Raw genomic sequence first — 26,536 nt, forward strand, 5'->3', positions numbered from 1 at the left:
TCATGGTTTCAAAAAGGACACTGAAAATCTAGAGAGCATTAAGTGGTGAAAAAAATAGAATGATGAAAGGCCTTAAGGTTATGCCATATGAGGACAAATAAAAGTAAGTGGGGATGTTATCCTGAAAAAGAGATGACAGGGATGAGGGTAGGGAGCAAAATACATGAGAGGGATGTTCAGGATCTGAAGGACTGTCATGTGGCAGAGGTATTGACTTGTTTTGTTTTGTCCCAGAGAGTAGAACCAGAAGCAATGAGGGAAGCTGCAAAAAGGAAAATTTATTAGGCTTAAAGTCAGAAAAAACTTTTTAACAATGAGAGCTGTAGAAAAAGAAATGGGGGGGGGTATTCATCTTCATTGGAGGTCTTAAAGTGGCATCTAGAAGACTGTTTGCCAGGTGTGTTATATAGTTAGGATTCCTTTTAGTTATTGAATAGTCTGGATGGCAACTGGCATCCTTTCCAATTCTAGGAATTTGGGGGTTCTATAATTCTGTGATAGCCCATGATATCTAAGAGCAAGGAGTCATCAGGATATGATATGTATATTATACTGCCCTAGGAGTCAGTAGATGGGTACTTGTACCAGCATTGCCACTAACTAAATTGTGACTTTGTCTAGGCCCTCTCTTGAGATTCTAGGTTTCTTATTGGTGAATATTTATCATATCTAGCCTAGACTCAGACACACCATATCACTCTTCAAACATATTCAGGTTATTTTGCAAATATATCCTTCCCCCCCCATGATCTTCTTGTTTTCAACTTTGGTTCTGAAGACAAGAATCAAACAACCACCGACCACCATGCCACTATATTTGAATTTCCTCCATTTGAATTTAAATTCCTTGAGGAAAGGGGCTATGTTCACTTGTAAAGAGTGTCCCAAAAGTCTTCATGTACTTTTTAGCTATTAAAACTTAAAGAAGGAGGCTGCTAAGTGGTGCAGTGGATGGAGCACTGGCCCTTGAGTCAGGAGAACCTGAGTTCAAATCCAGCCTCAAACATTTAATAATTACCTAGCTGTGTAGCCTTGGGCAAGTCACTTAATCCTGCTGCCTTGCAAAAACAAAATAAAACAAAAAAGCCTTAAAGAAATACCAAGATTGTATAGTATAATTTTTATCCATTCATTCATTCTCTTGACCTTGATTTATTCAGCTATAAAATGAGGGATTTGAACTTGAAAATCCTTAAGGATCTTTTTTCAGTTCTGAAATTGATTCTGTGGTTAGTTCTAAGTTGCCAAAGGGCAATCTTGAATGACTAGATGGTCACAGTTTGGCATGTTGTACATAGACAAAAGAATATGTGTTTTATCTCCCAATGGTATTCTAAGAGGGAACATTCTGAAAATCATTTAGCTAAAATGCTTAGGAATAAAGATCAACAAAACAAAACAATCACAACCATAAAACAATGAATTATTAGGAAGATATAAGATCTAGATTTGAGATAGAAATGATCTTAGAGGCCATGATGTCCAACTTCCTCATTTTACAGATGAGGAAATTGAGTCCTAAAGAGACTTAAGTGTCTCACCCCAGGCCACATGAGGAGCAAATAAAAGAGTTGGAATCTGAACCCAAGTCCTCTGACTCCAGATTCAGACTTCCAGGAGTGGTCTACCTTTTTTGTGTGTCATAGATACCTTTAGCATTCAAGTAAAGCCCATGGACCCCTTCTCAGACTAATTTTTTAAATGCTAAAACAAAGGAACCAGAAGTCTTGTTGCCTATCAAATCAGGCTAAGAGGTGAAATAGTTCTGGAAAAGGCAGTGATAAGGACATCTTTACATAATACTTCCCTCATCATAATAAACAGAATGTACAAGTCATGTATATGACAACATGGTACTCTTTGAATACAAAAGAATTCTAAACTTTCAAAATAAAGGAAATTATATGTAAATAAAAAAATTTCCTGGACTTCAAGTTAAGAACTCTTGCTTGAAACTGACCCTTCTACCCCCTTCTTCCTTGCTCTAAAGAAAGTATTGAAAAACTACTGCCCAGGGCCTTCCACACCATCCTCATCATGTATTCTGGGCCTCTTTTGTTTAAGAATCTTCCTTCAGGGGCAGCTAGGTGGCACAGTGGATAGAGCACCAGCCCTGGAGTCAGGAGTACCTGAGTTTAAATCTGGCCTCAGATACTTAATAATTACCTAGCTGTGTGGCCTTGGGCAAGCCACTTAACCCCATTGCCTTGCAAAAAAAAAAAAAAAAGAATCTTCCTTCAGTAACTCCTTTTTCCTGCAGAACAAAAGATAAAATCCTTCAATTTTCAATCATACATGAATTTTTATGACCCCATTTGGGTTTTTTAATGGCAAAGACACTGGAGTGGTTTGCCATTTCCATCACTAACTCATTTTACAGATGAAGGTTCAACAGAGGCAAACAGGATTGAATAACTTGCTTAGGGTCACACACAGCTATTAAATGTCTGAGGCCAGATTTGAACTCAGGGAGGGTTGTACCATTGTACCATCCTTGTACTGTCTATTAGTTATCCATTATTCATGTACTATACAATATCCAGCTGACCTAGTTGCCAATATAAAATTCTTAGTTTGGAATTAATAATCCTTCATAATCCAGTTACAGCCTATCTTTCCAGTTGTATCATTCATTTTTTAAACCATATTCCCTGAACTTGTTATTATTCCATTTCTAACCTTTTTATATATATATATATATATATATTCACCCTCCCCTGAGAGGTAGTGTAGGACAAGAAGAACACTGGATGCAAGGGATATATAATGGGATCCTCAGAGCTCCAGGCTGTTCAACATGGTCAGAATGCAATCCCTTCATCTGACTTCTTAGAATTACCAACAGTGGGGCAGCTAGATGGATAGAACAGTGGATAGAATACCTGGCCTGGAGTCAGGAAGAGCTGAGTTCATATCCGGCCTCAGACACTTAATGATTAACTAGCTGTGTGACCTTGGGCAAGTCACTTAACCTCATTACATTGCAAAAAGCAAAAAAAAAAGAATCATCAACTGCTATTAAAGGCTTATGGATCACTTCCTTTGGGAAGCTCTTCTGGATACCTTGAATTATTAATGCTCTCTGCTGTTTCACATTATTATTTACATGTTATATTCCTGTTCCCCCCCCACATATCATATTTCTCCCAAAATAAGCCTTAGCATGACTTTCTCAGGATGCTCCTAAATCCTACCCCACCGCAAATAAGTCACAGTTAAGATTGTTAATCAGATTTTTGGGATGTTAGGTAGAATTGTCATTTTTATTCTATTAGCTCCAGTTACCCATGAGTAATTGACAATTGCCAGTTGTAGTACGTCACTGTAATACATGACACATTGAATTATAATATAATCATATTAACATATAATTAAATATAATAATATTATTGACATTAATACTTTAAAAATGATAATATAAATTATAATTAAGAATTTGCAAATATCCAAGCCAGAGCCTTTGAACAAGAGGTACACATGTATGTGAACAGATGAATTGGAAACTTATTGCCAAATGATCGATCAGAGAACAGATACAATGCACAGCATGCTCACTTGATAATGTCTGGATGAAAAAAAAGCCCTACCTCTAATCATCACCTAGGACAAGAAAGATAAGATTGAACAGGTTTCAGGAATTTACATTCTTGAAATAGAAACAATCTGGTACACACAAGTAATTATAAGGAAGAGGTCGATTTAATGGTGTCACTTGTTTTGCAAAGTGGCCAAAGAAATCTGTTACTCTGGGATTCAGCCAGTAATCACTGCACTAAAGATGCGAAGAATTTCCTTGCCGAGAGAGAGAATAGATCAAATAATGATTCCCACAGGAACTGTCTGTAGACTCTAGATATTGCAATAAAAAAGCCTTTCAAGGACAATCTGTGGATGGAAAGCAATGATTACATTGAAAATAGAAAGGAGATAAATCAACAGGGAAACTTTGTGAAGCTGAATCTACAAGAGGTGGTGACTTGGGTGAAAAATTCATGGGATAAAATCACTGACAGCTGTGCTGCCAATGCACTACAAGCAGGCTACATGGACAAGATGTTCTCATTTAGGGAGTGCTCAATTGCTGGACATGAGAGATCAGGGTCAATGGTTCTGCCAGAAATGGAGTTGCAAGAGAATTCAGGGTTTGGAGATATTCCAGAAGATGATATAACTATATTAGAATAAATGTATAACTTTGTACACAAATAAATGTAGATTTTTATATGAATAAATGTAGATGAAATGAAATAAGAAAAAAAGGACATTCCCTGAAAATAATCCCCAATTTATCTTTTGGAGTAAAAATTAATACAATACTTGGTCTTATTTTCAGGGAAATACAGCAAAGTATAAGCTCCCTGAGAGAGCTGTTGTTTTTGTCTTATCTTTGAATACCTATGAATACAAAGTTTGATTGCATTGGATAGTAAAGTACTGGAATTTTTCTTTTGAATTCTACTCCTTTCCACTTGGGGTAGAGAGATTGCACCCTAGGGCTAGAGGCTGAAGTCAGAAGAGTGTGTTCAAAATCAGCCTCAGAGACTTACTAGTTGTATAACTGGATAAGTCACTTAAGCCAATTTGCCTTCATTTCCTCTTATATGAAATAAGCTGGTGAAGAAGTATGGCAAGAAAACTCAAATAGAATCATAAAGAGTCTGGTTTGATCAAAAACTGAACACCAACCAACCTCTTCCCACACGTGTATGCATATCCATCAGGATTTCAGATTCTACCTGGGTGATAATGGCTATCCTTGTGTTTTCTGGGCAATGGGTGGGCAGAGAATACAACAGAGGTGGCTGCGGGAAAGGTTTTACTTCATGGACTTGAAACGGAACTCTTGTTCTCAGTTTCTCTTCACATTTTCTTCACATTTCTCTATCACTACCCCTCTTCTCTCTCCCCAAAGATTAGGGTACGACTCCACTATAATACACTTTTAAAAATGTCTTTTGTAGATAATATTCTAATGCACATTCTCCATTGTTTCTCAGGAGAGGGCAGATGTAGAGTCCAAATTTTTATTTAAGAAAAGATTTTTTTTTTGGTGGGGGAAACAGAGAGGGGCATAGAAGAAGGGGTCCAGAGGAATGAACTGCATCTAATGACTGTACCTAATTCCCATGCTACTTTTCTAGGAAGCATACTGAAAGAAGAAACTGTGATGGTGAGTGGGGGTGGCAGATAAAAGTCCTAAGGGAAAAGGGTCATTTTAGAATTTCACTTACCAGGCAATTGCTTTCAAATTAAAAAATTAAAAAAGAAAACTGCAAGAAAGAATAGATAAAATGGGACCTACTTTTTTTTGCTCTATACCACTTATCTTTATTCTTGAGATGTTTTTTTACTCTCAATTTTCTGTCTACATTGGAACAAACTAAATTTTTAGACCCCCTCCCTCCAAAATAAGGAATCATCTTGTTAAAAAGGATTCTTGTTATAATCTGTCTTCCACTACCAACTTTTCTTCCCCTGCCTTCACCTTTTTTCCTTGCATATCTCTCCTTTGTAACTTTCTCACTACAAAATCTCCTGTGACTTTTCTGCTCCTTCTGTCCAGGAAAACAGGTGGCAGAATGTGGATCTTGTGCTCTCAGGGGCTACTATTTAATCAGTTGTTTTTGGAATCATGTTTTCTTTGGGGGTCTCTGTAGACCTTACTGAGGCAGAAATCTCTGAATCAGGAAGGTTTGGGTTTGAATTATGCTTTCAGGTCTTAATGTCTCTGTCATCTTAGGCAAGTCATTAAGTGACTGAGGCAGAATTCAAATCCAAATTTTAGGTAGATTAAGTGATTTTCCCAGGGCCAGAGACAAAGTATCCTAATTCAGAAAATAAAGGGGATTAGAATGAATGACCTCTTCTAAAGTTTCATCAGTTCTAAATCTATGATCCTATGATCCTGTATGGGAAAGTTTGTTTAGGAAGAGTATATGCTAGTCATTCTACCCCAGGGTTCCCGTCATTTTTCCAACTTTTCTTTTTGAAAATAATTTAAGAAAGAAGAGAAACGTGGAGTATTGTAGGTGGCTCAGTGGATAGAGTGCTGGGCCTGAAATCAAGAAGCTTCAGACACTACTTAGTTATATGACCCTGGCCAAGGTACTTAACCTAGTTTACCTCAGTTTTCTCATGTGTAAAATGAGTTAGAGAAGGAAATGGCAAACCACTCCAGTATCTTTGCCAAGAAAATTTCAAATGGGGGCACAAAGGGTTAGAAACAACTGAACAAAACCAAAAATCATTGAATTAAAACCCCAAATATTCAACTAATACTAAAGGTGCAATAAGTTCAAGACTAATAAATTCTACTTTGCAACCCAAGTTTATTCTAAGATATGATTCAGTACAATGTCAGAGACTCCTGAAGCAAGTTCTGAATGTTCCATGGTGATTACACAAACAGACTATTCTAAATTAATCTATAAACTAGAAAAAATTGAGTTTTTCATTGCTTGCTCATTCCATCATTTTCTAGACATGCTGAAAAATAATGTTTTAAAAATACATTCACTAATGATTAATGGAATTGAATTTCAATGTTTTCAATCAAAACAATTTTACAGACATGTGAAATGTCTAGGAATTGTGCCAGTTGGATTTAGAAGATAGTGGATTACTTTCCTTAACCCCCCTTTTAATTGTCAGGAGACAATGCAAGAGCTTAGAATGGAGGAGGATAGGGAATAAATAAGAAAGAAAATAGGCATTAGTCCATTCTCATTCTCATATAGTAGGAATAAATTATCAGTTATTCCAGAAAGATATGGTAAAATGAGATCAATAATTTATTTCCTAAGAGCTAATCACAAATAAAGAATGTTGTATTCTTAAACAGAATGAAGAATAATCCTAGGGCATCAGGTCACACAGCAGGCTAACATCTGAAGTCAATAAATCAGTTTCCTGCCATCCCCACCACATGGAAAAAGTCTCCAGGATCTTTCCTCATTCACTATTCCTAAAGCCACCCCTTCCTCTTTATGCTGGCACACATTCTCTCTCACCATCATGAGACTGCCCAACTTCCCCCAGTCTCCAGGAATTTTTTTTTGGGGGGGGAGGGAACAAAGAATGACAAAGGACCTTTCAAGTTAGTAAACTACCTTTTCTTTTTTTGACAAGAAATAATTTCTAATGGGATTGTTCCAATCTCAGGCATCTTAAAAAACCAGAAGAGACTGTCTGAATTATCTTTCTTTAGTAGTTCTTTCTTCCTTCTCTTTTGTTTGAAATTGGCATCTATAGCATTAATTGGGTTGAATATTTCATACTTTAATTGCTATTTTAAAAATATTCCATACTAAAATATTATACATGCTTCTAAAAGATCTTCAGAGGAATTGACACTGAATTAGCATCAAAGTGAGACACGTTACTTAAGACTGAAAAAAAAATACCTCCTGAGTATAAAATTACTAAAACACTTGTGTCTTAATGATGTAGAAAAAAGGTCTACAACACAAGTGTTGAGCTAATATATTATTTTTTTGTTTGGAGTCCTAGAGTATTTGAAAGGATTTCATCCAAAATTACTTTCAGAGACTTGCATGAACTGATGCTGAGTGAAGTGAGCAGAACCAGAATATGACATATTAATGATATCCTATGATGATGATGATCAATTATGAACTTAGCTCCCTTCAGCAGTTATCAAGGACAATTCTAAAAATCTTCTGATAGAAAATGCCATCCATATCCAGAGAAAAACTATGAAGTTTAAATGCATACAAAACATACTATTTTTACTTTTAAAAACATTTTATGTTTTTTTCTTTCTTTCTCATGGTTTTTTTCTCTTTTAGTACTGATTCTTTTTTCACAATATGACTAATATGGAAATGTGTTGAACATAACTGTACATGTATAACTTCTATCAGATTTCTCACTGTCATGGGGAGAGAATAGAGAAGGGAAGATGGTAGAAAAATGTGGAATTCAAAATTTTTCAAAAAGATGCATATTGTAAACCATCTTTGGTTGGAAAAAAGATTAAATTAAAAAAAATTGTAACCACTACTTATGTTTTGTTCCCTTCTCTCTTGAAATATATAGTCTTCTCTGTCTTTAAAAAACCATCACTAGACCCTGTTACTCACTCAAACTGCATTTCTACCCTCACTTTTCCAGTCAAATACTCTTTCAAAGAGTTTTCTATACTTTCTGCCTCCATTTCTTATCTCACAGCTCAACCCTTTGCAATCTGGCTTCCAGTTCCACCACTCATTGAACTCCTCTTTCCAGAGTTATCAACAATTTCTTAGGTGACAAGCCTGTTTGGCTTTGCAGAGGCCTCAATCTTCTAGATTTATCACCAGTATTTGATACTGTTGAACATACACTCTTTCTGATACTCTGCTCTCTGGATTTTTATGGCACTTACTCTCTCTTGATTTTCTTCCTACCTGACTACCTCTGTGACTCCTTTTGCTCAATCATCATTTATATCATATTCACTGATTATGGCTGTTCCATAAGGCTCAGCCATAGACCATCTTTTTTTCTCTACACTTATCTTGATGACCTCATCAGTTCCACTGGTTTACTTAGCATCTTTTTGCAGGTGACTACAGATCTACATATATCTTACATAGGTATCTCACTAAGTGGTGCAATGGAGTCAGAAATACTCATATTCCAGAGTTTAAATCTGGCCTCAGACTCTTCCTAGCTATGTGACCCTGGGCAAATCACTTAGCTATGTTTGTCTCAGTTTCCTCATCTGCAAAATGAACTGGAAAAAAGAAATAGCAAATCATTCCAGTATTTTTGCCAAGAAAATCCCAAATGGGATCACCAAGATTCAGACACAACTGAAAAATGCTGGTACAATAGGTTTCTAGACAGCTGTGGTCTTGAATCATCAATTAATCTTAAAACATTTCAAATATCTACATGTATTCCAGAGAAACCTCAGATTAAGCAAGACTGAATCAGAGTGCACTCTTCTCTCCTAAAGGCACCCTTCTTCCAACCTCCCAAGGCTTAAAATTTCAACATTATTCTAGATTCCTCAGTCTCCCTCACCCCCACATAAAGGATCAGTTATCAAATCTTGTCTTTTCTTCCTATACACAAAATCTTTTTCCATCTATCCACTCCATTCCTTCACTCACCTCCTATCCTCTACCCATTCATTCAGTGCTCATCATTGCTTGCTTGGATTATTTCAGTCGCTTCTAATTGGTCTCCTTACCTTAAGGCTCCCTTTATTCTAGTATATTCTCCTCACTACTGCAGAAATAATTTTTAAGTGAAAATCCACTGCATCATTTCCTTACTCAATATATTACAGTGACTTCCAATTTCTTATTCTGTTTAATTTTAAAACCCTTTACTACCTGGACTCAATTAAGCTTTCTGTCCTTGGAATCCAGATATCACCACCTCTCATCCCCTGTAAGCTAGTCAAACTAGTCTCCTCTCTTCATATATCAAGTTCCATCTCTCCTCTCAGTTTCTTTGCACTGGTGATATCCTTTGACTAGAATACACATTCTTCACCTCCGTTAAGATATTAAGAAAGGGGCGGCTAGGTGGCACAGTGGATAGAGCACTGGCCCTGGAGTCAGGAGTACCTGAGTTCAAATCTGACCTCAGACACATAATAATTGCCTAGCTGTGTGGTCTTGGGCAAACCAGTTAACACCAATGCCTTGCATAAACCCCTAAAAATAAAAGATATAGCTTATATAGCATCTTCTATCCTCAACTGCTAGTGTCCTCACACTCTAACTATTTTATATTTATTTAGATATTGTTTCATTCATTGTCTTTATATTCCCCAGCACCTAGCTGGGAGGAAGGAAGTGTATTTTAATGAAGAGGGATGGGGAAATAGGGTAAATAGCTCTAGATATTCAAAGGGTTATTACTGGAAAGCTTATACTTGTTGCCCAAGAGAGCAGAACAAGAACACATGGTAGATATTTAGTTATTGCTTATTAATTGATTGTTTACTGAATGAAAGGAATCAGTGAAATGATGCTTATAATGGTAACTAGTAATGAACCTGACATAATATTCCTGTCTGGTTTACTCCATTTAACAAATCAATTCTAAAAATAGCATTGTAGCACTTGATTAAAAAGGAACTGACCTAGGAAAATTATGTTAATGTTTACTCAGGAAAAATAGTTCTTCACAGTTGTTTTTAAAAATGATGGAAGTATAAAATACTTTAGTCATCACTCACTACTTAAAATGATTACCTGACTGCCTTTTAGAATCTAATGAATTTGTCCTATCTTTCAATGGTTATAGCATCCCTGAATGAATCTAGCTCACATGTGTCATACTAGACTTAGAATCCTGACAGAAACTGTCAGTTAAATGTGACAATGTGATAGAAACAGCCATTCAAATTGTGCATAAGATATCTCAAATTCCTAAAGTGCAACAAAAGAATAGTTAGAAGAAGCAGCTTGATTTACATAAAGGATTCTTTAAATTCTTAACATATAAAATCATACAATCTTAAGAGTTGTATGGGACTTTAGAATTAATTTAGTCCAATCTCCTGGTTTCTGTCCTGTGACAGCTCATTCTTTAAGTGAGATAATGTGTACAAAGGGCTTTGAAAGTGACAAAGTATGAGTATATATGAATTATTATGTATGATATTTTCCACACAAGATGAACTATTCCTTCTTCTAACACCTTTCCTTTGACCTTGTTCTAGTCCCTAGAGTTACAAGGAAAAAAACTGCTTCTTCCCTCCCTCATTTCTTCTTCAAGATAAATGAACATCCCAAATTCCTTCAGTCATCCCTCATATGACAAAATATCTATATCCCTCACTATCCTTGTTGCCTTTCTTAAGAAATAGTCTAGTTTACCAATATGTTTTTAAAAATGGTGTCCAGAATTAATACTTGAGATTTGGTCCATCATGTCAGAATATAAATGGGAAGACTAATGTCTTTGCTCTGGAATTCATATTTTTATGAACACATCCGAAGATTTTGTTGCTTTTCAAACATTTATGTCACACTCTTGATTAAGTTTATGGTCAAATATTTGACTTTTCAGAAAAACTGTTATCAAGATACCTTGATATATAAATGGATATTAAAAATGTTTTTAAATAACTTATTTTAAAGAACTTTAAAAGGAATTATATTTGCGTTTAGTCCATTGAAATTTTTCTTGGTAGTTCCAGTCTAGAATGTCAAGATTGTTTTTGATCTTGCTTCACATAATATATTGTCATTTCTTGTTTTAAAGACTATGTTTTGTGCGTTGTGTTCCTCCATTCAATTGTAAGCTCCTCCAGGACAGGGACTATTTTTTTCTTATTTGTATTCTCAAGTACTTTGTAAATGTTTATTTTATTGTATTGGAATAATAATTTGATTTAACAACATGACAATTGGGAGATGGTAGGCAGTTACTAATGATATAAATAAAATGAAAACAGTTATCAAATGGAGAATGTGTTTGCCTGGTTACTAGTTACAGATTAAGGAAAATTCATATATTATATTTTTATATAATTTTCTTGAGCAAATCCAGAGTGTTTAATCAATCCCACATGTTATTTATTGGTCCAAAATTTTGTAATTAGCTGATGCTCCTCAGGAAATTGCCTCTTTCTTAAAGATAAGGGAACTAAATTCAAATACTTGGCCTTACTTAATATTAAAGAGAGTATTTTAAGACCAAAAATTAAACTGAGTTTAAGCTCCAAATCTTACATTTGGATTAAATGCTCAAGGCGTTACATTGGGAGCATCACAATAAACTGACTGTAAAGGTCAGATTCACCTTAATCCTGGTTCTGGGTACTGCAGACCTCACTCAAGACAATCACATATCTCTGTAACCTCTACCTTTTATCAAGATGCTCTGGAGTTCATCAAAAATTAAAGAAGATATACTCATTAAAAATATTATCAGTAGCCATCAGATTTTTTTCAACAGCAATATCTATATGAATTAAATGTAATGGTATACCTTGATAGTCTTTAGTATCATATGATAATTGAACAGATTTAGACAACTACTATCAAATTTATTGTGGGACAAACAGGCACATGCTGAACGATTGATCTGAAACAGACTGCTTTTAATCTGGTCAATAAAGAATGCCATACCTTTTCATCCTAACATATCTCTAATAGTTTTTGCAAATCATATTTTTGAGCAATTGTTTTCTCGTCAATGGAGTATAACCCAGGAGCTATATCCACAGTTGTTAGTTAATAAATATGTGATGAATGAATGAGAGAGTGCTAGACATCATTTTACAAAACTGCTCAAAGTAAAAGATAAATTGGCATAAATCCCTATACTTTTGAAAAAATATCAGCAGTATGATTTTTCAAAATGAAATTTAGACAAACCAAGAGAGCTTTGAGGAAAATGATGCCCCTCATAAATGCAGTTTAAATTTATCCTGAAAAAAATAGAACCTTCCAAACTGGCAAATCTCCTGATAGCACACTGATGGCTGTCACTTGAGGCTTTTTCAAAATCTATCTGTGAAAATGTATTTATGGTGAACAGGGAGGCAGTGCATCTATCGACATAAACATGTCATTTGTTCATTATTCACTTGAACAAATCGTAAATTGAGCTTTCTAATTATTTTCACTGTTATTCAAGACTCTTGGCCAACGAGATGGTATGAAATCTTACTTTGTCAAGCACAGAAAAACAACGGCAGCTAATTTCATTAAAACATTTACTACTGTGTTTAATTGGCTATGATAATGAAAACAAATTGCGTAAACAATTGATTTAGTCAGAAGATTAATAAGGCATAGTTGGAATTTTTTTTTGGTCATAAGGGTTTTCTGCACTGAATCTACATGAGAACAAATAATAGACTTTTTTTCTCTTCTAAAGTTAAGTAGACAGGTAAAGAAATGGAAAATTAAAGAGCAACTAAACAATAGGCTAAAATGTCATTCATCTTTTTCTAACCATCCAAAACAGCAATAAAATTATAGCAGTAATATTAGACATGTTATCTTACTTCCTCTGAAATACATTCAAATACAAAATCCTAAAAAGTTAAAATGGAGTTGCAAAATGAACAATACTTTCTGTCATGCTAATAAGTTTGACTAACCATCCATTTTATACTTACTCTAAATATCAAATGAATAGTGAAAGCAAATGTACTAGTTCAAGTACATGTAGAAATCATCCTTTTTCTTCACTTTCTCCTTTATTCCATCTTTTTTTTCCTTCCATTTCTTTCTATAGGCATTTATTGAGAAAAAAATGTAAAAATTATCATATCCAGTGTCAAAGTAGTAGGGGGGAAGCTAAGTAGTGAAGTGGATAAGGTGATTCATTTTCCTGAATTCAAATCTGGCCTCAGACACTTCCTAGCTGTGTGACCTTGGGCAAATCACAGCCTAGTTTGCCTGAGTTTCCACATCTGTAAAATGAGCTGGAGAAGTAAATGGCAAGCCACTTCAGTATTTGCCAAGAAAACCCCAAATGGGACCACTAAAATTTGACATGATCAAAAAATCACTGAACAACATCAGTAGAAGAGGGACATAAGTGGAAAGGAAAGGAAATTGATATTGAAAGAATGATTCAAAAGAAATAAAATGTTAAGAGGTACTTCAAAGAGAACAAAAGGAAGATGCCCAGCAAGTTGGGAAGAACCTCCATAGATATGTTATTATTAGACTCATTTTACAGGTAACAAAACTGAGATTAATTGGTTTTACCTGGTCATACATCAGAGAGAGAGAGAGAGAGAGAGAGTTAGAATCTAGGTTTTTCTAACTCTAAGCCTAAAGTTTTTATCTACTTCACTATAATGTATATGATAAGATGTTTTAGAGGAACTGTAATCTTTATCAGTTTAGGGAATAAAATCATTGATTCATCAAAGATCAGAGTGAAATCTTAATTATCTAGTGCTGAACAATGAAAATATATTGCAGACAAAAAAAATATAATCAGTAGGGTTCCATGAGTTTTAAGAACTCTGACTTGGTCCCAGGGGCCATTCTGCTCCACAGGGCACACTCAGAAAGTTGATCTTATTCTGCAAAGGAAGGATTTCTTTTTAGAAAGATTTTATTTATTTTGAATTTTACAATTTTTCCCCTATTCTTGCACAGGAAGGTTTTTAAAACAAGCGAATGATATAATTAAAATAGTATCTAAAGCATGTTAGTCTGGCTATCATCTGGATGAATTGAAGGATGAAGAAAGATGAGGACAATAAGAACATTTACCTCCCAGGGTGAGGATCAAATGAGAAATCATTTGTAAAAGACTTTGCAAAACTTAAATAATTATATAAATGCTGGTTATTATTATTTCTTCAAATAATCTCTCATGAATATCTCATTCTCTCTATTTGTGCAGCTACAATCCCAGTCCAAAATCTTCAACACTCCACACAATTTAATATACCAGAAGTTAGCCTGTTTGACTCTAGACCTTCTTTATCCTTGAAGTTTCACCTGTCAAAAGGTGAATATTGAAGGATGAAGAACTAGGAGAATAATTTATATAGAAAACAACTTTGAGAGATTTTATAATTAGTACAATGACAGACTATGAGTCTAAAATAATGAAGAAAAAGCACAGTATTCACCTTTTGATAGGTGACTAAAACTTCCAGGATGAAGGTCTAAGAAAACTTTAATTTTCACATTGAAAAACATTTAAAATTAATCATTTAACAGTACCCTTTGTAGCAATTTTATTGTTTCTATATTCTTCCACCATATTTTTAAAGAAAATATTGATTGGTATGCTGGTGTTGTTGGAGAAGATGTGAAGTAGTCCAACCATTTTGGAAAGAAATTTGGAATGAGACCCAGAAAGTTTCCAAACTGTATAAACCATTTGATCCAGCTATACCACTACTAGGCTATACTCCCCCTGCCCAAATTTCAAAGAAAAAAGAAAAAGATATATATATAGTTACAAAAATATTTAAAGAAGCTATTTTTTCTGAGGGCAAAATTGGAAACTAAGGGAATGTATTCTTGATGGTCAATTACTAAATAAATTGTGGTTTAGGGTGTAATGGAATATTATTGTACCATAATAATATGATAAAATGGTTAATTTTGGAGGAAACTGGGAAAGCCTTTATGTATTGATATAGAGTGAAGTGAGACTTAGGAGAATAATTTATACAGAAAACCACTTTGAAATAATTTTGAAATAATTTATATGGAAAACAACTTTCATAACTAATCAGTACAATGACAGTCTATGAGTCCAAAACAATGAAGAGAAAGTACAGTATTTACAGTATTTGACAGGTGATGAACTTAAAATGCAAAAAGTGAAACATTTTTTGAATGTGGCTAATGAGGAAATTTTTTGTCAAATTCTGTAAACATAAAGGGATCTATTTTTGTTTTTGTTTTTTAATTTGCTTAGTAGAGTGAGGGTAGTAGAGATGATAGGTTAATTAAAAATACTTATCTTAAAAAAACTACTGATGAATATTAACATCAGTTTATTATCTTTAAGATGCCTGCATCTCTGTTCCCTATTGAAAGATAAAATGTTCTGTCATCCCTTGAAAAAGCAAACACCTGCTCATAGACAGTGTTCAAGAAACACCTGCTCATAGACAGTGTTTTCCTTACTAATCTATCACTTAACTGGTAGAATTTAGAAAAATTATGCAATAACTTTGGGGGGGATGCTTTAGTTTATTAGTGTTATTATTTAGTTTAAGGGAAAATGGAATTATGTAGACATCCATCAATTAAATAATTTTGTCTGTAAAAGAGGATGAGAAGCAATCCTGATGTTATCACATTACATATAACCTAGTCACTCTTAAAGTTTCAAATACAAATTATTTTTTAAAAATACATTTCAATAAAAAGTACCTTGCTGGCAGAAATATAAAAAGATGTCTCAAGATGGATGCTGCCTTATGAAGTCAGAATGGTAAAGAGCCCTCTAGAGCAAGAAATGGGAAAAGCTAACAAAATAATCCTCCCAAGATTGACAGTGACAATGGAAAAGGTGAAGACTCTGAAAGGGAAATAGTGCTTTTGAAAAGTAGGGTAGTGAAGGAGAGACAGAGAAAGAGAAGGAGAGGGAGAGGGTTGGGAAGGAGGTAGAAGAGTGAGGGAAGAAGAAAAGCAGAAGAGAAATAAATGAAACAAATTCACTTAAGAAAGCATACACAAATATTTTCTCTTAGCAATCAAAAAGCTTGTTACTTTTGCCATGCTGTGATGTTATCAGCCTGAATCTCCTAAATAAAATAATTGATTCACTATGACACTATTATTTTCTATGTTATTCTTCTATTTTCTCTCTCTTATAGATCTCTGTGTCATTTCCTCACTGAGAAGGAATGCTAACTAGTAGAAATGATTTGTAATCTGGAATTTAAAGGTACTGAGAGGGCCCACAGGCTTTCAGTTGACTTGATTGACTATTCCTGGGAGCAAGCAATTGCAATGAAAAAAAACTGAATTACTGTAGAACAATTTGCTGAGTTATAGACACTTCCCCCACCCACACCTCCACCCCTACTTCCCCTACTCTCAGTTCCCCAGCTGGGAGACAGACAGATATTTGTGAGCTGGTCATGTAGGGGTATAAGGTTGCTCTGAGAGCAACTTGTCAACATCCCTGAAGCCAGTAAAACTCTAAATACCACGACTTCTAGTCACTAGCAGATGGCTTATTGGTCTCGGTTGCATTGTCCAACATCTGCACATCAATTAAAGCAGCCAGAGATTGGGAACTAGAGGTTGGCTTTTCACTGTTCTATTGTAGTTTATATTTCATGATGTCATGAAATTAGCTTCTTTCACTCCATAATGGAACATTAGGTTTAGTTCTTCTTTCCTCAGTTAAAGGCTATCTCAAAAGTTAAGATTCACCCAAGGAATTGCATAAAATGCTATTTTACAACCAACAAAAGGCTTTTAGGCTAAAGTTGCCTAAAGTCAAATAAGTATAAAAATCAGACTTAGAATTCGTTTATTTAGAGACCCTAGGGCTGTTTCCAATCTAATCCCCTCTTATCCAACCCCAAGTATGTACACATATGTATGTATGTGTGTAAATATAAATATATGTAGAAATATATATATATATATATATACACATATGAAGAAAGCTTACACTTATGTAGGATTTAAAATTTTGCAAAATATGCTGTGAAACTCAGGGTATAGCACTATGGCTAGTGTCAGAATCAAGATTAAAGCTTTCATAATCTGACTCTAAAATCAGTGCATTTTCTAATATAATATCAACTTTCTTAACTTGCCTCTGGTCTTCTGCTCTATATCTCACCCTCTCCCCCCTGCCACCCCTTTCTAGCTTCTGCCATTTCTACCCTCTAAAGCATACTTTGCTTCTCTGTTTATAAAGTAAATAATTCTCTGTTACAAGTGTGTGTGTGTGTGTGTGTGTGTGTGTGTGTGTGTGTGTGTGTGTTTTTAATTAGACTTGGTGATGAATCACAAAACTACTCTATCTTCATGAAAGTATATTTGATTCCAACATATATTAAAATACTCTCTCCTGTTCCCACCACTGTTATGAATATACAGCAGATAGTTCTGGAACAAATCCTATCAAGATTTAAAAAAAACTATTGCATTTTCCTCAATATCACATTTAGAAAATTCAAATCAATTAGTCTCTCTCTCTCTCTCTCTCTCTCTCTCTCTCTCTCTCTCTCTCTCTCTCTCTCTCTCTCTCTCTCTCTCTCCCCCCTACCCCACCCAAAAAAATGAAGCAGCTAGTCTTTTATCAATAGAACAACAATAACAGCAACAACAAATCCTTTCCCCAAAATTTCTTTAATTCCCATTTGAATTCTTATTTCCATGAGCCATCTTACTTCCAAAAGTAGTTTATGTAAGTGACTAGATTTTTAGTTTTTCATTTGGTAGTAAGCAATTGAATTCTTCAATTTTTATTTAATTTTGGCAGAGCAGACATGGCCTAAAAGGAATGCTTGAAATGTAGTCTGGACAGGAAAAGGATCATCAGGTTACTTTTTCTGCACTTGTCTTATAAATGTCTTCTTATTTTGGTTTTTCTTGGAAAATAAATTATACAAATAGCTAATCAATACTATATTATATGATACATACTTAAACATCATACTATCATTGGGGACTAAACTGACTTTTGACCATGTTGCTGTTATTTCTTATCTCTATCTTCCTTAAACAGTGAATGACCTGTACTGTAAATTTTCTTGCATTTATTAAAATTGTTTTTTCAATATTTGATACTTTTTTCTCTGGTTAAAACCTGCAAAGTCATCACAGAAATCAATTTTAAGAAAAAAGTTTTAAAAAAGATCATCACATTGCTAACATAAAAATTAACAAGCAGCAGCATCAATTACAGAATTTCATTCCCCTCATTCCTTTCTATCTCACTCAAAAAACATCTGCTAGAAAGAGTTTCATGAGATTTTGTAGACATTATCCTTCTCAATACCACTTTCCCCAGTGGAAGACAGTTGGCAAAGTGATCACCATCAGAGACATGAAGCACAATGTGGTTCAGCAATTTGTCTCAAGTTACAATGTACAAACCAGTATGAAGTAAAGTATCTAGATCTTTTGGATGCAGTGGGTCTCCATTAGGATTCTTCTGAAAATTTCATATATTCAGGTACTTGAAATTATCAGGAGAGCCACAAGAACATCTGCTAACCACCAAGACAATCAGCACAGGCTGTACTACGTGTTCTCAGACAATTTTCAAGATAAAGTAGCATCATGCATCAGATAATAAGGTAATTAAGACAGTAATTTTTGACATCCATTCTTCTGGATCCAAATGGCCTATTCTTAATACCAAAAGACAAAATCTTTCCATCTCCCATTGTAAATCATGTATTCATTCATCTACCTATTCTTCTTGATACATGTGGTTAGAGTGGTTGCTGAATTTTGTATTAGGCTACATCAACCAATCAATTATTTATTAATCATCTATTATGTGCATACAAATACTATGAATGAAATAATTTCTACTTTCAAGATTTTAACCATATCATACTTATAACCTCCAGCACCTAACACAACACTAAAGTAAGCCCCTTTAAAATATCTGTTGAATGAACAAATGAATGAACTCTAGAATAATCTGGAGAGATAGACTTGGAGCCAGCAGTAGTTTCAAATAACACCACAAACCTATATAACCATGGACAAGCCCTTAAAACTCTTAGAGCCTCTGTCTATTCATCTGTAAAATGGAGATGCTAATAGTTATAATAACTTACACATAATGCTTTAAGGTTAGAAAAGTGTTTTAAAAATAATATTAAATTTAAATAATGTATCCTATACTATCTTCTTCATAGGGTTGTTGAGAAAAGTAATTTGTAAGCCCTAAAAAAACCAAATAAATATGAATTATAATATTATTTCTCTTACTCTTCTATGTAGGTTAGATTAATGTTTGATAATAATAATCCTAGTTAACATTTATATATTGCTTACTATGTTCTAGGCTTACCTATGTTAGATACTAGGCATTTGCAGTTATTATTTCTTTAATCCTCACAAAAGTCCTGGGAGGTAAGTGCTATTATTATACCCATTTTACAGATGAAAAGATTAAGTCAAACAGGTTAAGTTACTTGCCAGTGGTCACATAGCTAGAAAGTATCTGAGGTCAATTTTGAACTCAGATCTTCCTGACTCCAGACCCAAGGTTCTATCCACCTAGATATCTAGACAGTTGTAGACTGTCTGTCAACCATCCTATAAATGACCCAAAGGCACACTATTCTTAATTATAGGTTTCATGGAGAAAATTATATTTGACAACAGTCAACCCAAAAATAAAATGTGTTTTTTTAAAGAGTTTAAAATATATAACATAAAATAATTCCACACTGACCTCTTTCATTTTTTCCAGTTCATTCTGTAGAGCCTGTTTTGCAATCTCAACTTCTATAAGTTGTTGCCTCAACTTCTCATTTTCATCTTCTGTAGTGGTACGTTTTTCTTCTACATTTTCCAATTCATGGTGAAGTCTCACTGAGACATCCTTTGCAACCTAAATTAAATTATATTTTCAAAATCACTAAAAGTAATTATATCGTGATTAGAGTTGGCTAAATGATTTTAGCAAATAGAAAAAATATTTCAATACTTGATTTTAGTTTTCAGAACTAAATTTGTAAGATGAAGGCCTTTCTTTACATTTCCTAGTAAAAAAAGGCAAATAGCAAGTTTTAATTATTTTAGGAAATTTGGCTTTGAGTTTAGTTGTAGGATATAACCAAAAGGATATTATGATCCATAAAAAATGCTTTCTTGATTTCCTTCAAAATAAGAATAGCTTAACTCTATTTAATTTTTGTATTTTTATGCACTTCTAAGAATTGTCCCTCCTCCCACATCATAGAAATCAATATAATGTGTGATTACTGACTATGACAAGATATTTTGTGGTTGAATTTTCAACTCTGATTCCAAAGTGAGAGAACAAAAAATTACTGTTGATGATAACACCTGTTTGATAACACCAGCATTTCAATGGTAGGATTTTCTCCCTTGGGAGAGGTTTTGAAAAGCCCATAATTTCAGTTGAAGTACATGATTAATCCAATGACTTCTCGTCTCTCCACTGCTTCAGTTCTTCAGGAAGCAGCAGATGGGTTAAATTTAGTTTGGAGAGAGAGTATGAGAAGTGGTAAAAGGGAGATATGGGGAAGTTGAGGGAGAAAGGAGTTTAAGCTGGAAGAACTTTAGAGATCATCTAGTCCAGCTCTCACACTTTACAGGTGAGGGCAAGAGATTTTGCTTAAAGTCAGAAAGCTAGTGAGAGATTGATCCTATACAAGAACTCAGATCTCCTGCTTTCTGATTTCAGTATTCTGTCTCTTTCAATATGGTCTCTCACTGAAGAAGTTTCCATTTTGTTAATCCTGGATAATATCTAACATCCTAATAAAGTTCAGGTGCTAAAATAGTTCAGAGAGATGAGATCTTTAGTATATCTTGTCATTACCACTCCTTTGCCAAGGGCACCTCTTCCCTCTGAATGTGTCTGTGTTTATCTCAAGGATACTACAAAGAGTTTTCTACCTGGCCAGAAACTCCACATCTGTAGCTAATTTTTGATTGCTCTTTTGGGACCAGTTATGTTGCTGCATACTCCACCCAACCTCTAACCCTCTGCAGAGCCCAGCCCCCCCCCCCAACTTCCTTTGAATGCCCCACCCACTAGGCTCTTCCCAAGGTTCCTGGCTACCCAACCCCTATTCTACACAAACCTTGAGATCTTGCTCCATGCTTCTCAGTAGCTCTCCATCAATTTCCCCGGTTTGCGCATAGCGCAGTCTCTTGCGTTCAGCTTTGCGGAGGCGGTACTGCAGGATTCGGCAGTTTTTGTTGGCTCTTTCCAACTCGTGGCGCATTTCCTGCAGCTGACAGGCGTCCTCCTCAAAGAAGCTGTCCCTCATCTCATCCATCTCGGTCCTCAGCTCATCAATTTCGTTCTGAGGGGTGGAAAGGGAGTAGGAAATGGGGATGGCAGTAAGAGATAACTCTACTATCACTTCCCCTTAAAACCCCACCCTAGAACAACTCATCCCCAGTATACAGTAGCGAGAAAGGAGTGTCGGGGAGGGGGGGAAGGCAAAGCAATTAAATAGATTAAATAGGCCCTCTCTGGTCTTTTTTCTTCCCCTGGCTTTCTTTTCCAGAGGATATAGGATAAATTTCTGCCATGAAAGAAGTCAAGACACAGAAGTACCATCTAGTACTATCATTTCCTTCTAAACACAAACACTTAGGAGTGAGGAAAATGCCTAGTTAGATTATAGTCAATAAAGGGAGAAATGGGCCTTCACATCTGGAATTTGCTTTGCCCTTTCCTCCCAGGATTTCCTTCCTTTCGAGTCCAGACTGCATAACAGGTTAGAAGCATCTCTCCCTTCACCCGACACACCCAATTTCTTTCAGGCCCACACCCTTCCTCTCCCGTTTCTCCACACCCTCACCTTGAGGGTTTCGTTCTCCTCGCGTAGCTTCTCCATCTCCTCTTGCATCTCTTCTTGCTCCTGTAGCTGCTGCTGCGGCGGCGGCGGCGAAGGAGGAGCAGCGGCCTGCATCCCCCCGCTGCTAGGGCTGCCCCCTGCTCCCTGCTGCAGGCCCTCCGCTGTAGCCGCCATTGGGGAGGGGGAAGGGGAGGAAAGAGGCTCCGAGGCGGCTGTGGCGACTGGGGAGTTGCTGTGGCTGCTGCTCTTGGTTTGCATTTGAGCCGCTGCAGCCGCCGCCGCCGCCGCCGCCGCCCTCTCCTTCTTGAGATGAAACTGGATGAGCTCAGACTGCAGACATCCCTCTTTCCAGTAGCCGCCACCGCCCCCAGTAACGGCGCTCCCGGGGTTTCTACTGGTGGGGACCGAGGTTTTGCCAGTAGAAGAAGAGGAGGAGGAGGAGGAGGATGGTGAAGAGGAGGCCACCTCGCCTCCGCCGCTGCCACCCCTCTGTGGCGTGCGCCCGGCTTTACCTCGCCAGCCCCTGGGCGGCGGCGGCTGCAGAGCGCCCCCCTCCCTCTCCCCGGAGCCTCCTCCTGCTCCTCCTCCTCCTCCTCCCCCTCCCCCTCCTCCTAACGGAGCCTTCTCCGCTGATTTGGGGGTCGCGGCTTCCCCATCGCGAGGCGGCTCCTCGGCGGGACAGGGTCTCCTGTTCCCCGCTGGGATTGGGGATGCTTCAGCACCACCTCCTGTTTGGACAGCTCCCAGAGGGGTGCCTTTGACCGTAGCGGACTGCAACTGCTTGTCCCCCGCCCCTCCCCCTCCTTCCCCTCCTCCAGCTCCTCCCCCTCCTCCCCCTCCCCCTCCCCCTCCTCCTCCTCCTCCTCCTCCTCCTCCTCCGCTGCCACCGCCTCCCCGGATGCCAGCGGGAGTCACTAGGCGATTGCTATTGGATTTCGATCCCTGCTGTTGTTGCTGTTGAAGCTGCTGCTGCCGGGCAGAGTTGAGTTTCGTGCCCGCTCCCACCGGGGACCTGGCGGCGGCGGCTGACTGTCGAACCGTGCTGTCCCGGGGTCTGGCTGGCGACTGAGCCCTCTGCTGTTTTCTGCTGCTGCCCTCAGGATGCAGGCGAGTCTCCGCGGCCGCCGCAGCTTGGGCAGCGCCCCCGACAGGTAGCTGATTCATGGTCGGCAGCGGATGCTTTATCTAGACTCGCATTCCCAAAAGGGATTGAAAGACTTTCATCACTCGGTGATCCTCCTTCTTCATCATCGTCTTCGAAGACTTCCTTATCTTTAAAGCTGAGAAGGAAATAGGAGACAAACACGCTTGTCTTGGCTGTTGCAGGGCAAAGAGGTTCTCTCCCTCTGGAGAGATTGCTGAATGAAAAATGAGGATATTTGGGAAGTACTTAATGCAAATGTGCTTTTCTTCTAATGGAGGGCAATGCCAAGTTTCTACTTCTGAGAATAATCTTGGGAGAAGCCAACTCAGCTTTCATTTTAGGGATGTGCTATCACTATTACCCTTCAGGCGAATATTAAGACTCAGAAACCTTCCAGATGGGAGGGATATCATGGTGGAATTTGGTATAATGAGACATGTAAAGTCGAAAATTATGTGTGATTATGTAGTGGGGGACTTCAGTTTGAAGAAGCAAGGGCAGGAGAAAGGTGAGAAAAGAGAGAAAGGGGAGGAAAGGAGCAGGTGAAAGGGGGTGCATAAGGATGCCCACGAGGAGAGGAAAGGGCAGAAGAGAAAGAAAAGGGGGAAAAAGAAGTAATAAAACCATAAAAAATGATAGATGGGCAAAACAATCCCAAACTTCTATGTTTTATAGATATTTGAAAATTTATCCAAACTGCATGTGACTTTAAAAGCATAATGTAGTCAAGATTGAGTTTCATTTGAAAAGAAAGAAAACAGTTTGATGCAGCAGAAAAAAAAACACAGCAGATTGGGTATCCAGACTGTGGTTCTAGTTCAGATTCTTCTGAACACAAACTTCACAATCTTAAGCAAGAAACTCATCTTCTGTATTTCTTGGTTTTCTTATTAGTAAAATGATGGAATTGAACTAAAGGATCTGCAAAGTCTCAAGAATTATAATGGAAAGATCTTTAGAAATCATGATTCTCAGAAATTATCCACTTCAACTCTCCCATTTTACAAATAAGGAAATTAAGGCCCAAAGAGTTTGAATAGTTTGCCCAGTCACGCAGATAGAAATTGAAAGATTTTTAATCTGAATTTAGTTTTGCTGACTCCAAACTCAGAACCCCTTTCAATTCACTATATTGCTTATTGCCTAACTTTAAAATATCTACAAGATGAAATAATATAATTTGTCAAAATAGTAGGGAACTGTTGATACCAATTTTTTCTGATCTCAGAACTTGAGACTGGTATCTTTGGTATGGCCAAGAAATTTTTAAAATTAAAATAAGATAAGACTGATGCAGTTAACTTGCAATTCTAATATTTCCACTGTGTCTCTAAAGAGCTGTCACTTTAATTCAGCACACTGATTTTTTGAGGTATAGAGTCTCAATATACAGACTGTCACTGGCCTTTACAGTATAAGCTTTTTTTCAACTCATATTACATTAGATAGTATCAATTCAATTCTACAATAAGATATAATTGCAATAGTTTACATTTACATAGCATTTTGAGAGGCAGCATGGAGCAGTATACAGTGACTAGAGTTCTGGATTTGGGTTTCTATCCAACTTTGCCCTTTACTAGATATAACCATAAGCAAATAAATCACTTAACCTCTCTGAACCTCTGACTATAAATGATAGATGGATTATAATCTTTGATCCACCTTCAAAATCTAAGATTTATTAAATACATTCCTTCAACAACCCTTTGAATTAGGTATCTTCTTTTATAAGTAAAGAAAATAAGTCACAGAGAAGTTGTTACTTCATTTAAAATGAAACTCCAAAATAAATTCAGAAAATTCAGGCAAAAACTTGTCTGTAATGCCTAATCATCTCCAGTCACTGTAGTGGGAAATTTTAGTTCCTTCTGGATGATGGTTAGCACTTATTTTTAGTTCCTTATCCTACACAGAGACCATCAACTTACTCCTTTTCCCAGTGGAAAATAAATAACTTTTTGAGGTAAAGTTCATTGTCAGTAATAGTGACCATTCTATCTCTTACTGGTCCATTGAATCTTTATTTACATTAATAACTGTATATTTCCATGAAAATTTGCATTTGGGTGTACTTGACATATTTACAATTTGCACACAAATGAATGTGAGTATACCTTTAAAGTACTAAATCCAAAACTTCTTTCTTTTCCTTTATTTATGTATGCTGATTCCATGGAAAATTGAAATAAATTTTCTTGGGTTTTCCAAAAACATTTCTTATCCCAACTAGCTATATGCTAGAAGAGAATGACCCAGAGCAACACAGAAAACACAGAGGAACAGTACTGTTGCAGTTTGGCAAGATCAGAGTTCATTTTATTTTCTCTGTGAAAATTAGATGATAGAGTATTCTCAATTGGAAAAGGCCAATTGGTAAAAATGGTGTTACCAGCAATCTTGAGATTCCCCCACCCCACCCCCACCCCCAAGAGAAGCATCTAATAATGATTTCAGGAAACCATGACTTGGCAGAAAGTTCCCAAGTATTAATTGCTCCTAATAGGACTCTAGTTTCTGGCTATTCTGGTACCTGCATATAGTTCATATTTTATTCTCTCTAGTATTCCACATATCATTTCATAGATTATTTATCTTCGTTCAGTGTTTTAAATATTATTTTTCCTGTCTACATTCAGTCTTCATTGAATTGAATCAATATTGCATGTAAAAGTTAGCGGGGACCCAACCCCCAAGAAAATGGAGAACAAAGAAAACCTTGAAGAAAGTTGAGGTTCAAGTTGCTTTCTTCATCTTTTCCACGATTATTATTGATTCACATGAAATCTGCAAGTCCTCCTGAAATTTCACCCCATGAAAATCACTGGAAAGAGTCCAACAGCTCTAAGTTGAGTTACAATGACACTGGGCAGTTAGGCTTTGACCCTACGTTTGCTTCCAACCGGCAGGGACCACCTGCAATCAAGGCACACTTGGCAGGTCACCATTAGACTGCAGTCTACCCTGCTGCTTTCTGTCCAGAAATAATGTCCTAGCCCGTACTAAAGTCAGCACCACAACTCGGAAGACCAGTCGCCATCACGTGGTTGTCAAAAAGTGACAGAACACAGCCTCTTTTTCAAGCTTTTCTTTTAGAAACCTGTCCAAGAAACCAAGAGAGCGGAAGGAAAAAAACAGCACCACTAACAGCTACCATAACAATAACCAAAGCTCTCAATCCTCCCCAAAGACACAGATTTCCACTATCCGCTAGGCTTCCTCATCAGACGTCCAGAATTTCGCATTAGAAGTGCTTACTTCACGCACAATTGATCCCGGGGACATTAGGGGAAGGGTGGTAGCGGACCCGTTCTTCAGAGTGGAGGAAAGTTCAGTCTCGCCCTAGAGATCCCTTCCCAAGCCCCCTTCCCCACCCGAGCCTCAGAACAATGGCGTTAATGTTAGGCGGCGTGGGTGGTGGCAGCGAACGAGCGTTCATT

The 26,536-nt window shown here is 36.7% G+C and overlaps 2 protein-coding genes across 2 annotated transcripts in view; one reads left to right on the forward strand and one right to left on the reverse strand.

The window, feature by feature from the left end:
• MTCL3 (MTCL family member 3) overlaps positions 1-23,116 on the reverse strand; it is a 41,581-nt gene extending 18,465 nt beyond the window's left edge. Inside the window, exons 1-4 of the mRNA XM_074187541.1 lie at positions 22,840-23,116; positions 21,956-22,752; positions 21,227-21,451; positions 19,846-20,004 (exon numbers count right to left, since the gene is read on the reverse strand). Of these exons, the coding sequence (XP_074043642.1) occupies positions 19,846-20,004; positions 21,227-21,451; positions 21,956-22,752; positions 22,840-23,116 (1,458 nt within the window). The remainder of the gene's footprint in view (positions 1-19,845; positions 20,005-21,226; positions 21,452-21,955; positions 22,753-22,839) is intronic.
• Positions 1-26,536, forward strand: part of RSPO3 (R-spondin 3) — a 642,258-nt gene that overhangs the window by 516,144 nt on the left and 99,578 nt on the right. The gene's annotated exons all lie outside the window — the stretch shown is intronic.

The sequence above is a fragment of the Macrotis lagotis genome, chromosome 5 (genome assembly GCF_037893015.1).
Source record: "Macrotis lagotis isolate mMagLag1 chromosome 5, bilby.v1.9.chrom.fasta, whole genome shotgun sequence".
Classification (NCBI taxonomy): domain Eukaryota; kingdom Metazoa; phylum Chordata; class Mammalia; order Peramelemorphia; family Peramelidae; genus Macrotis; species Macrotis lagotis.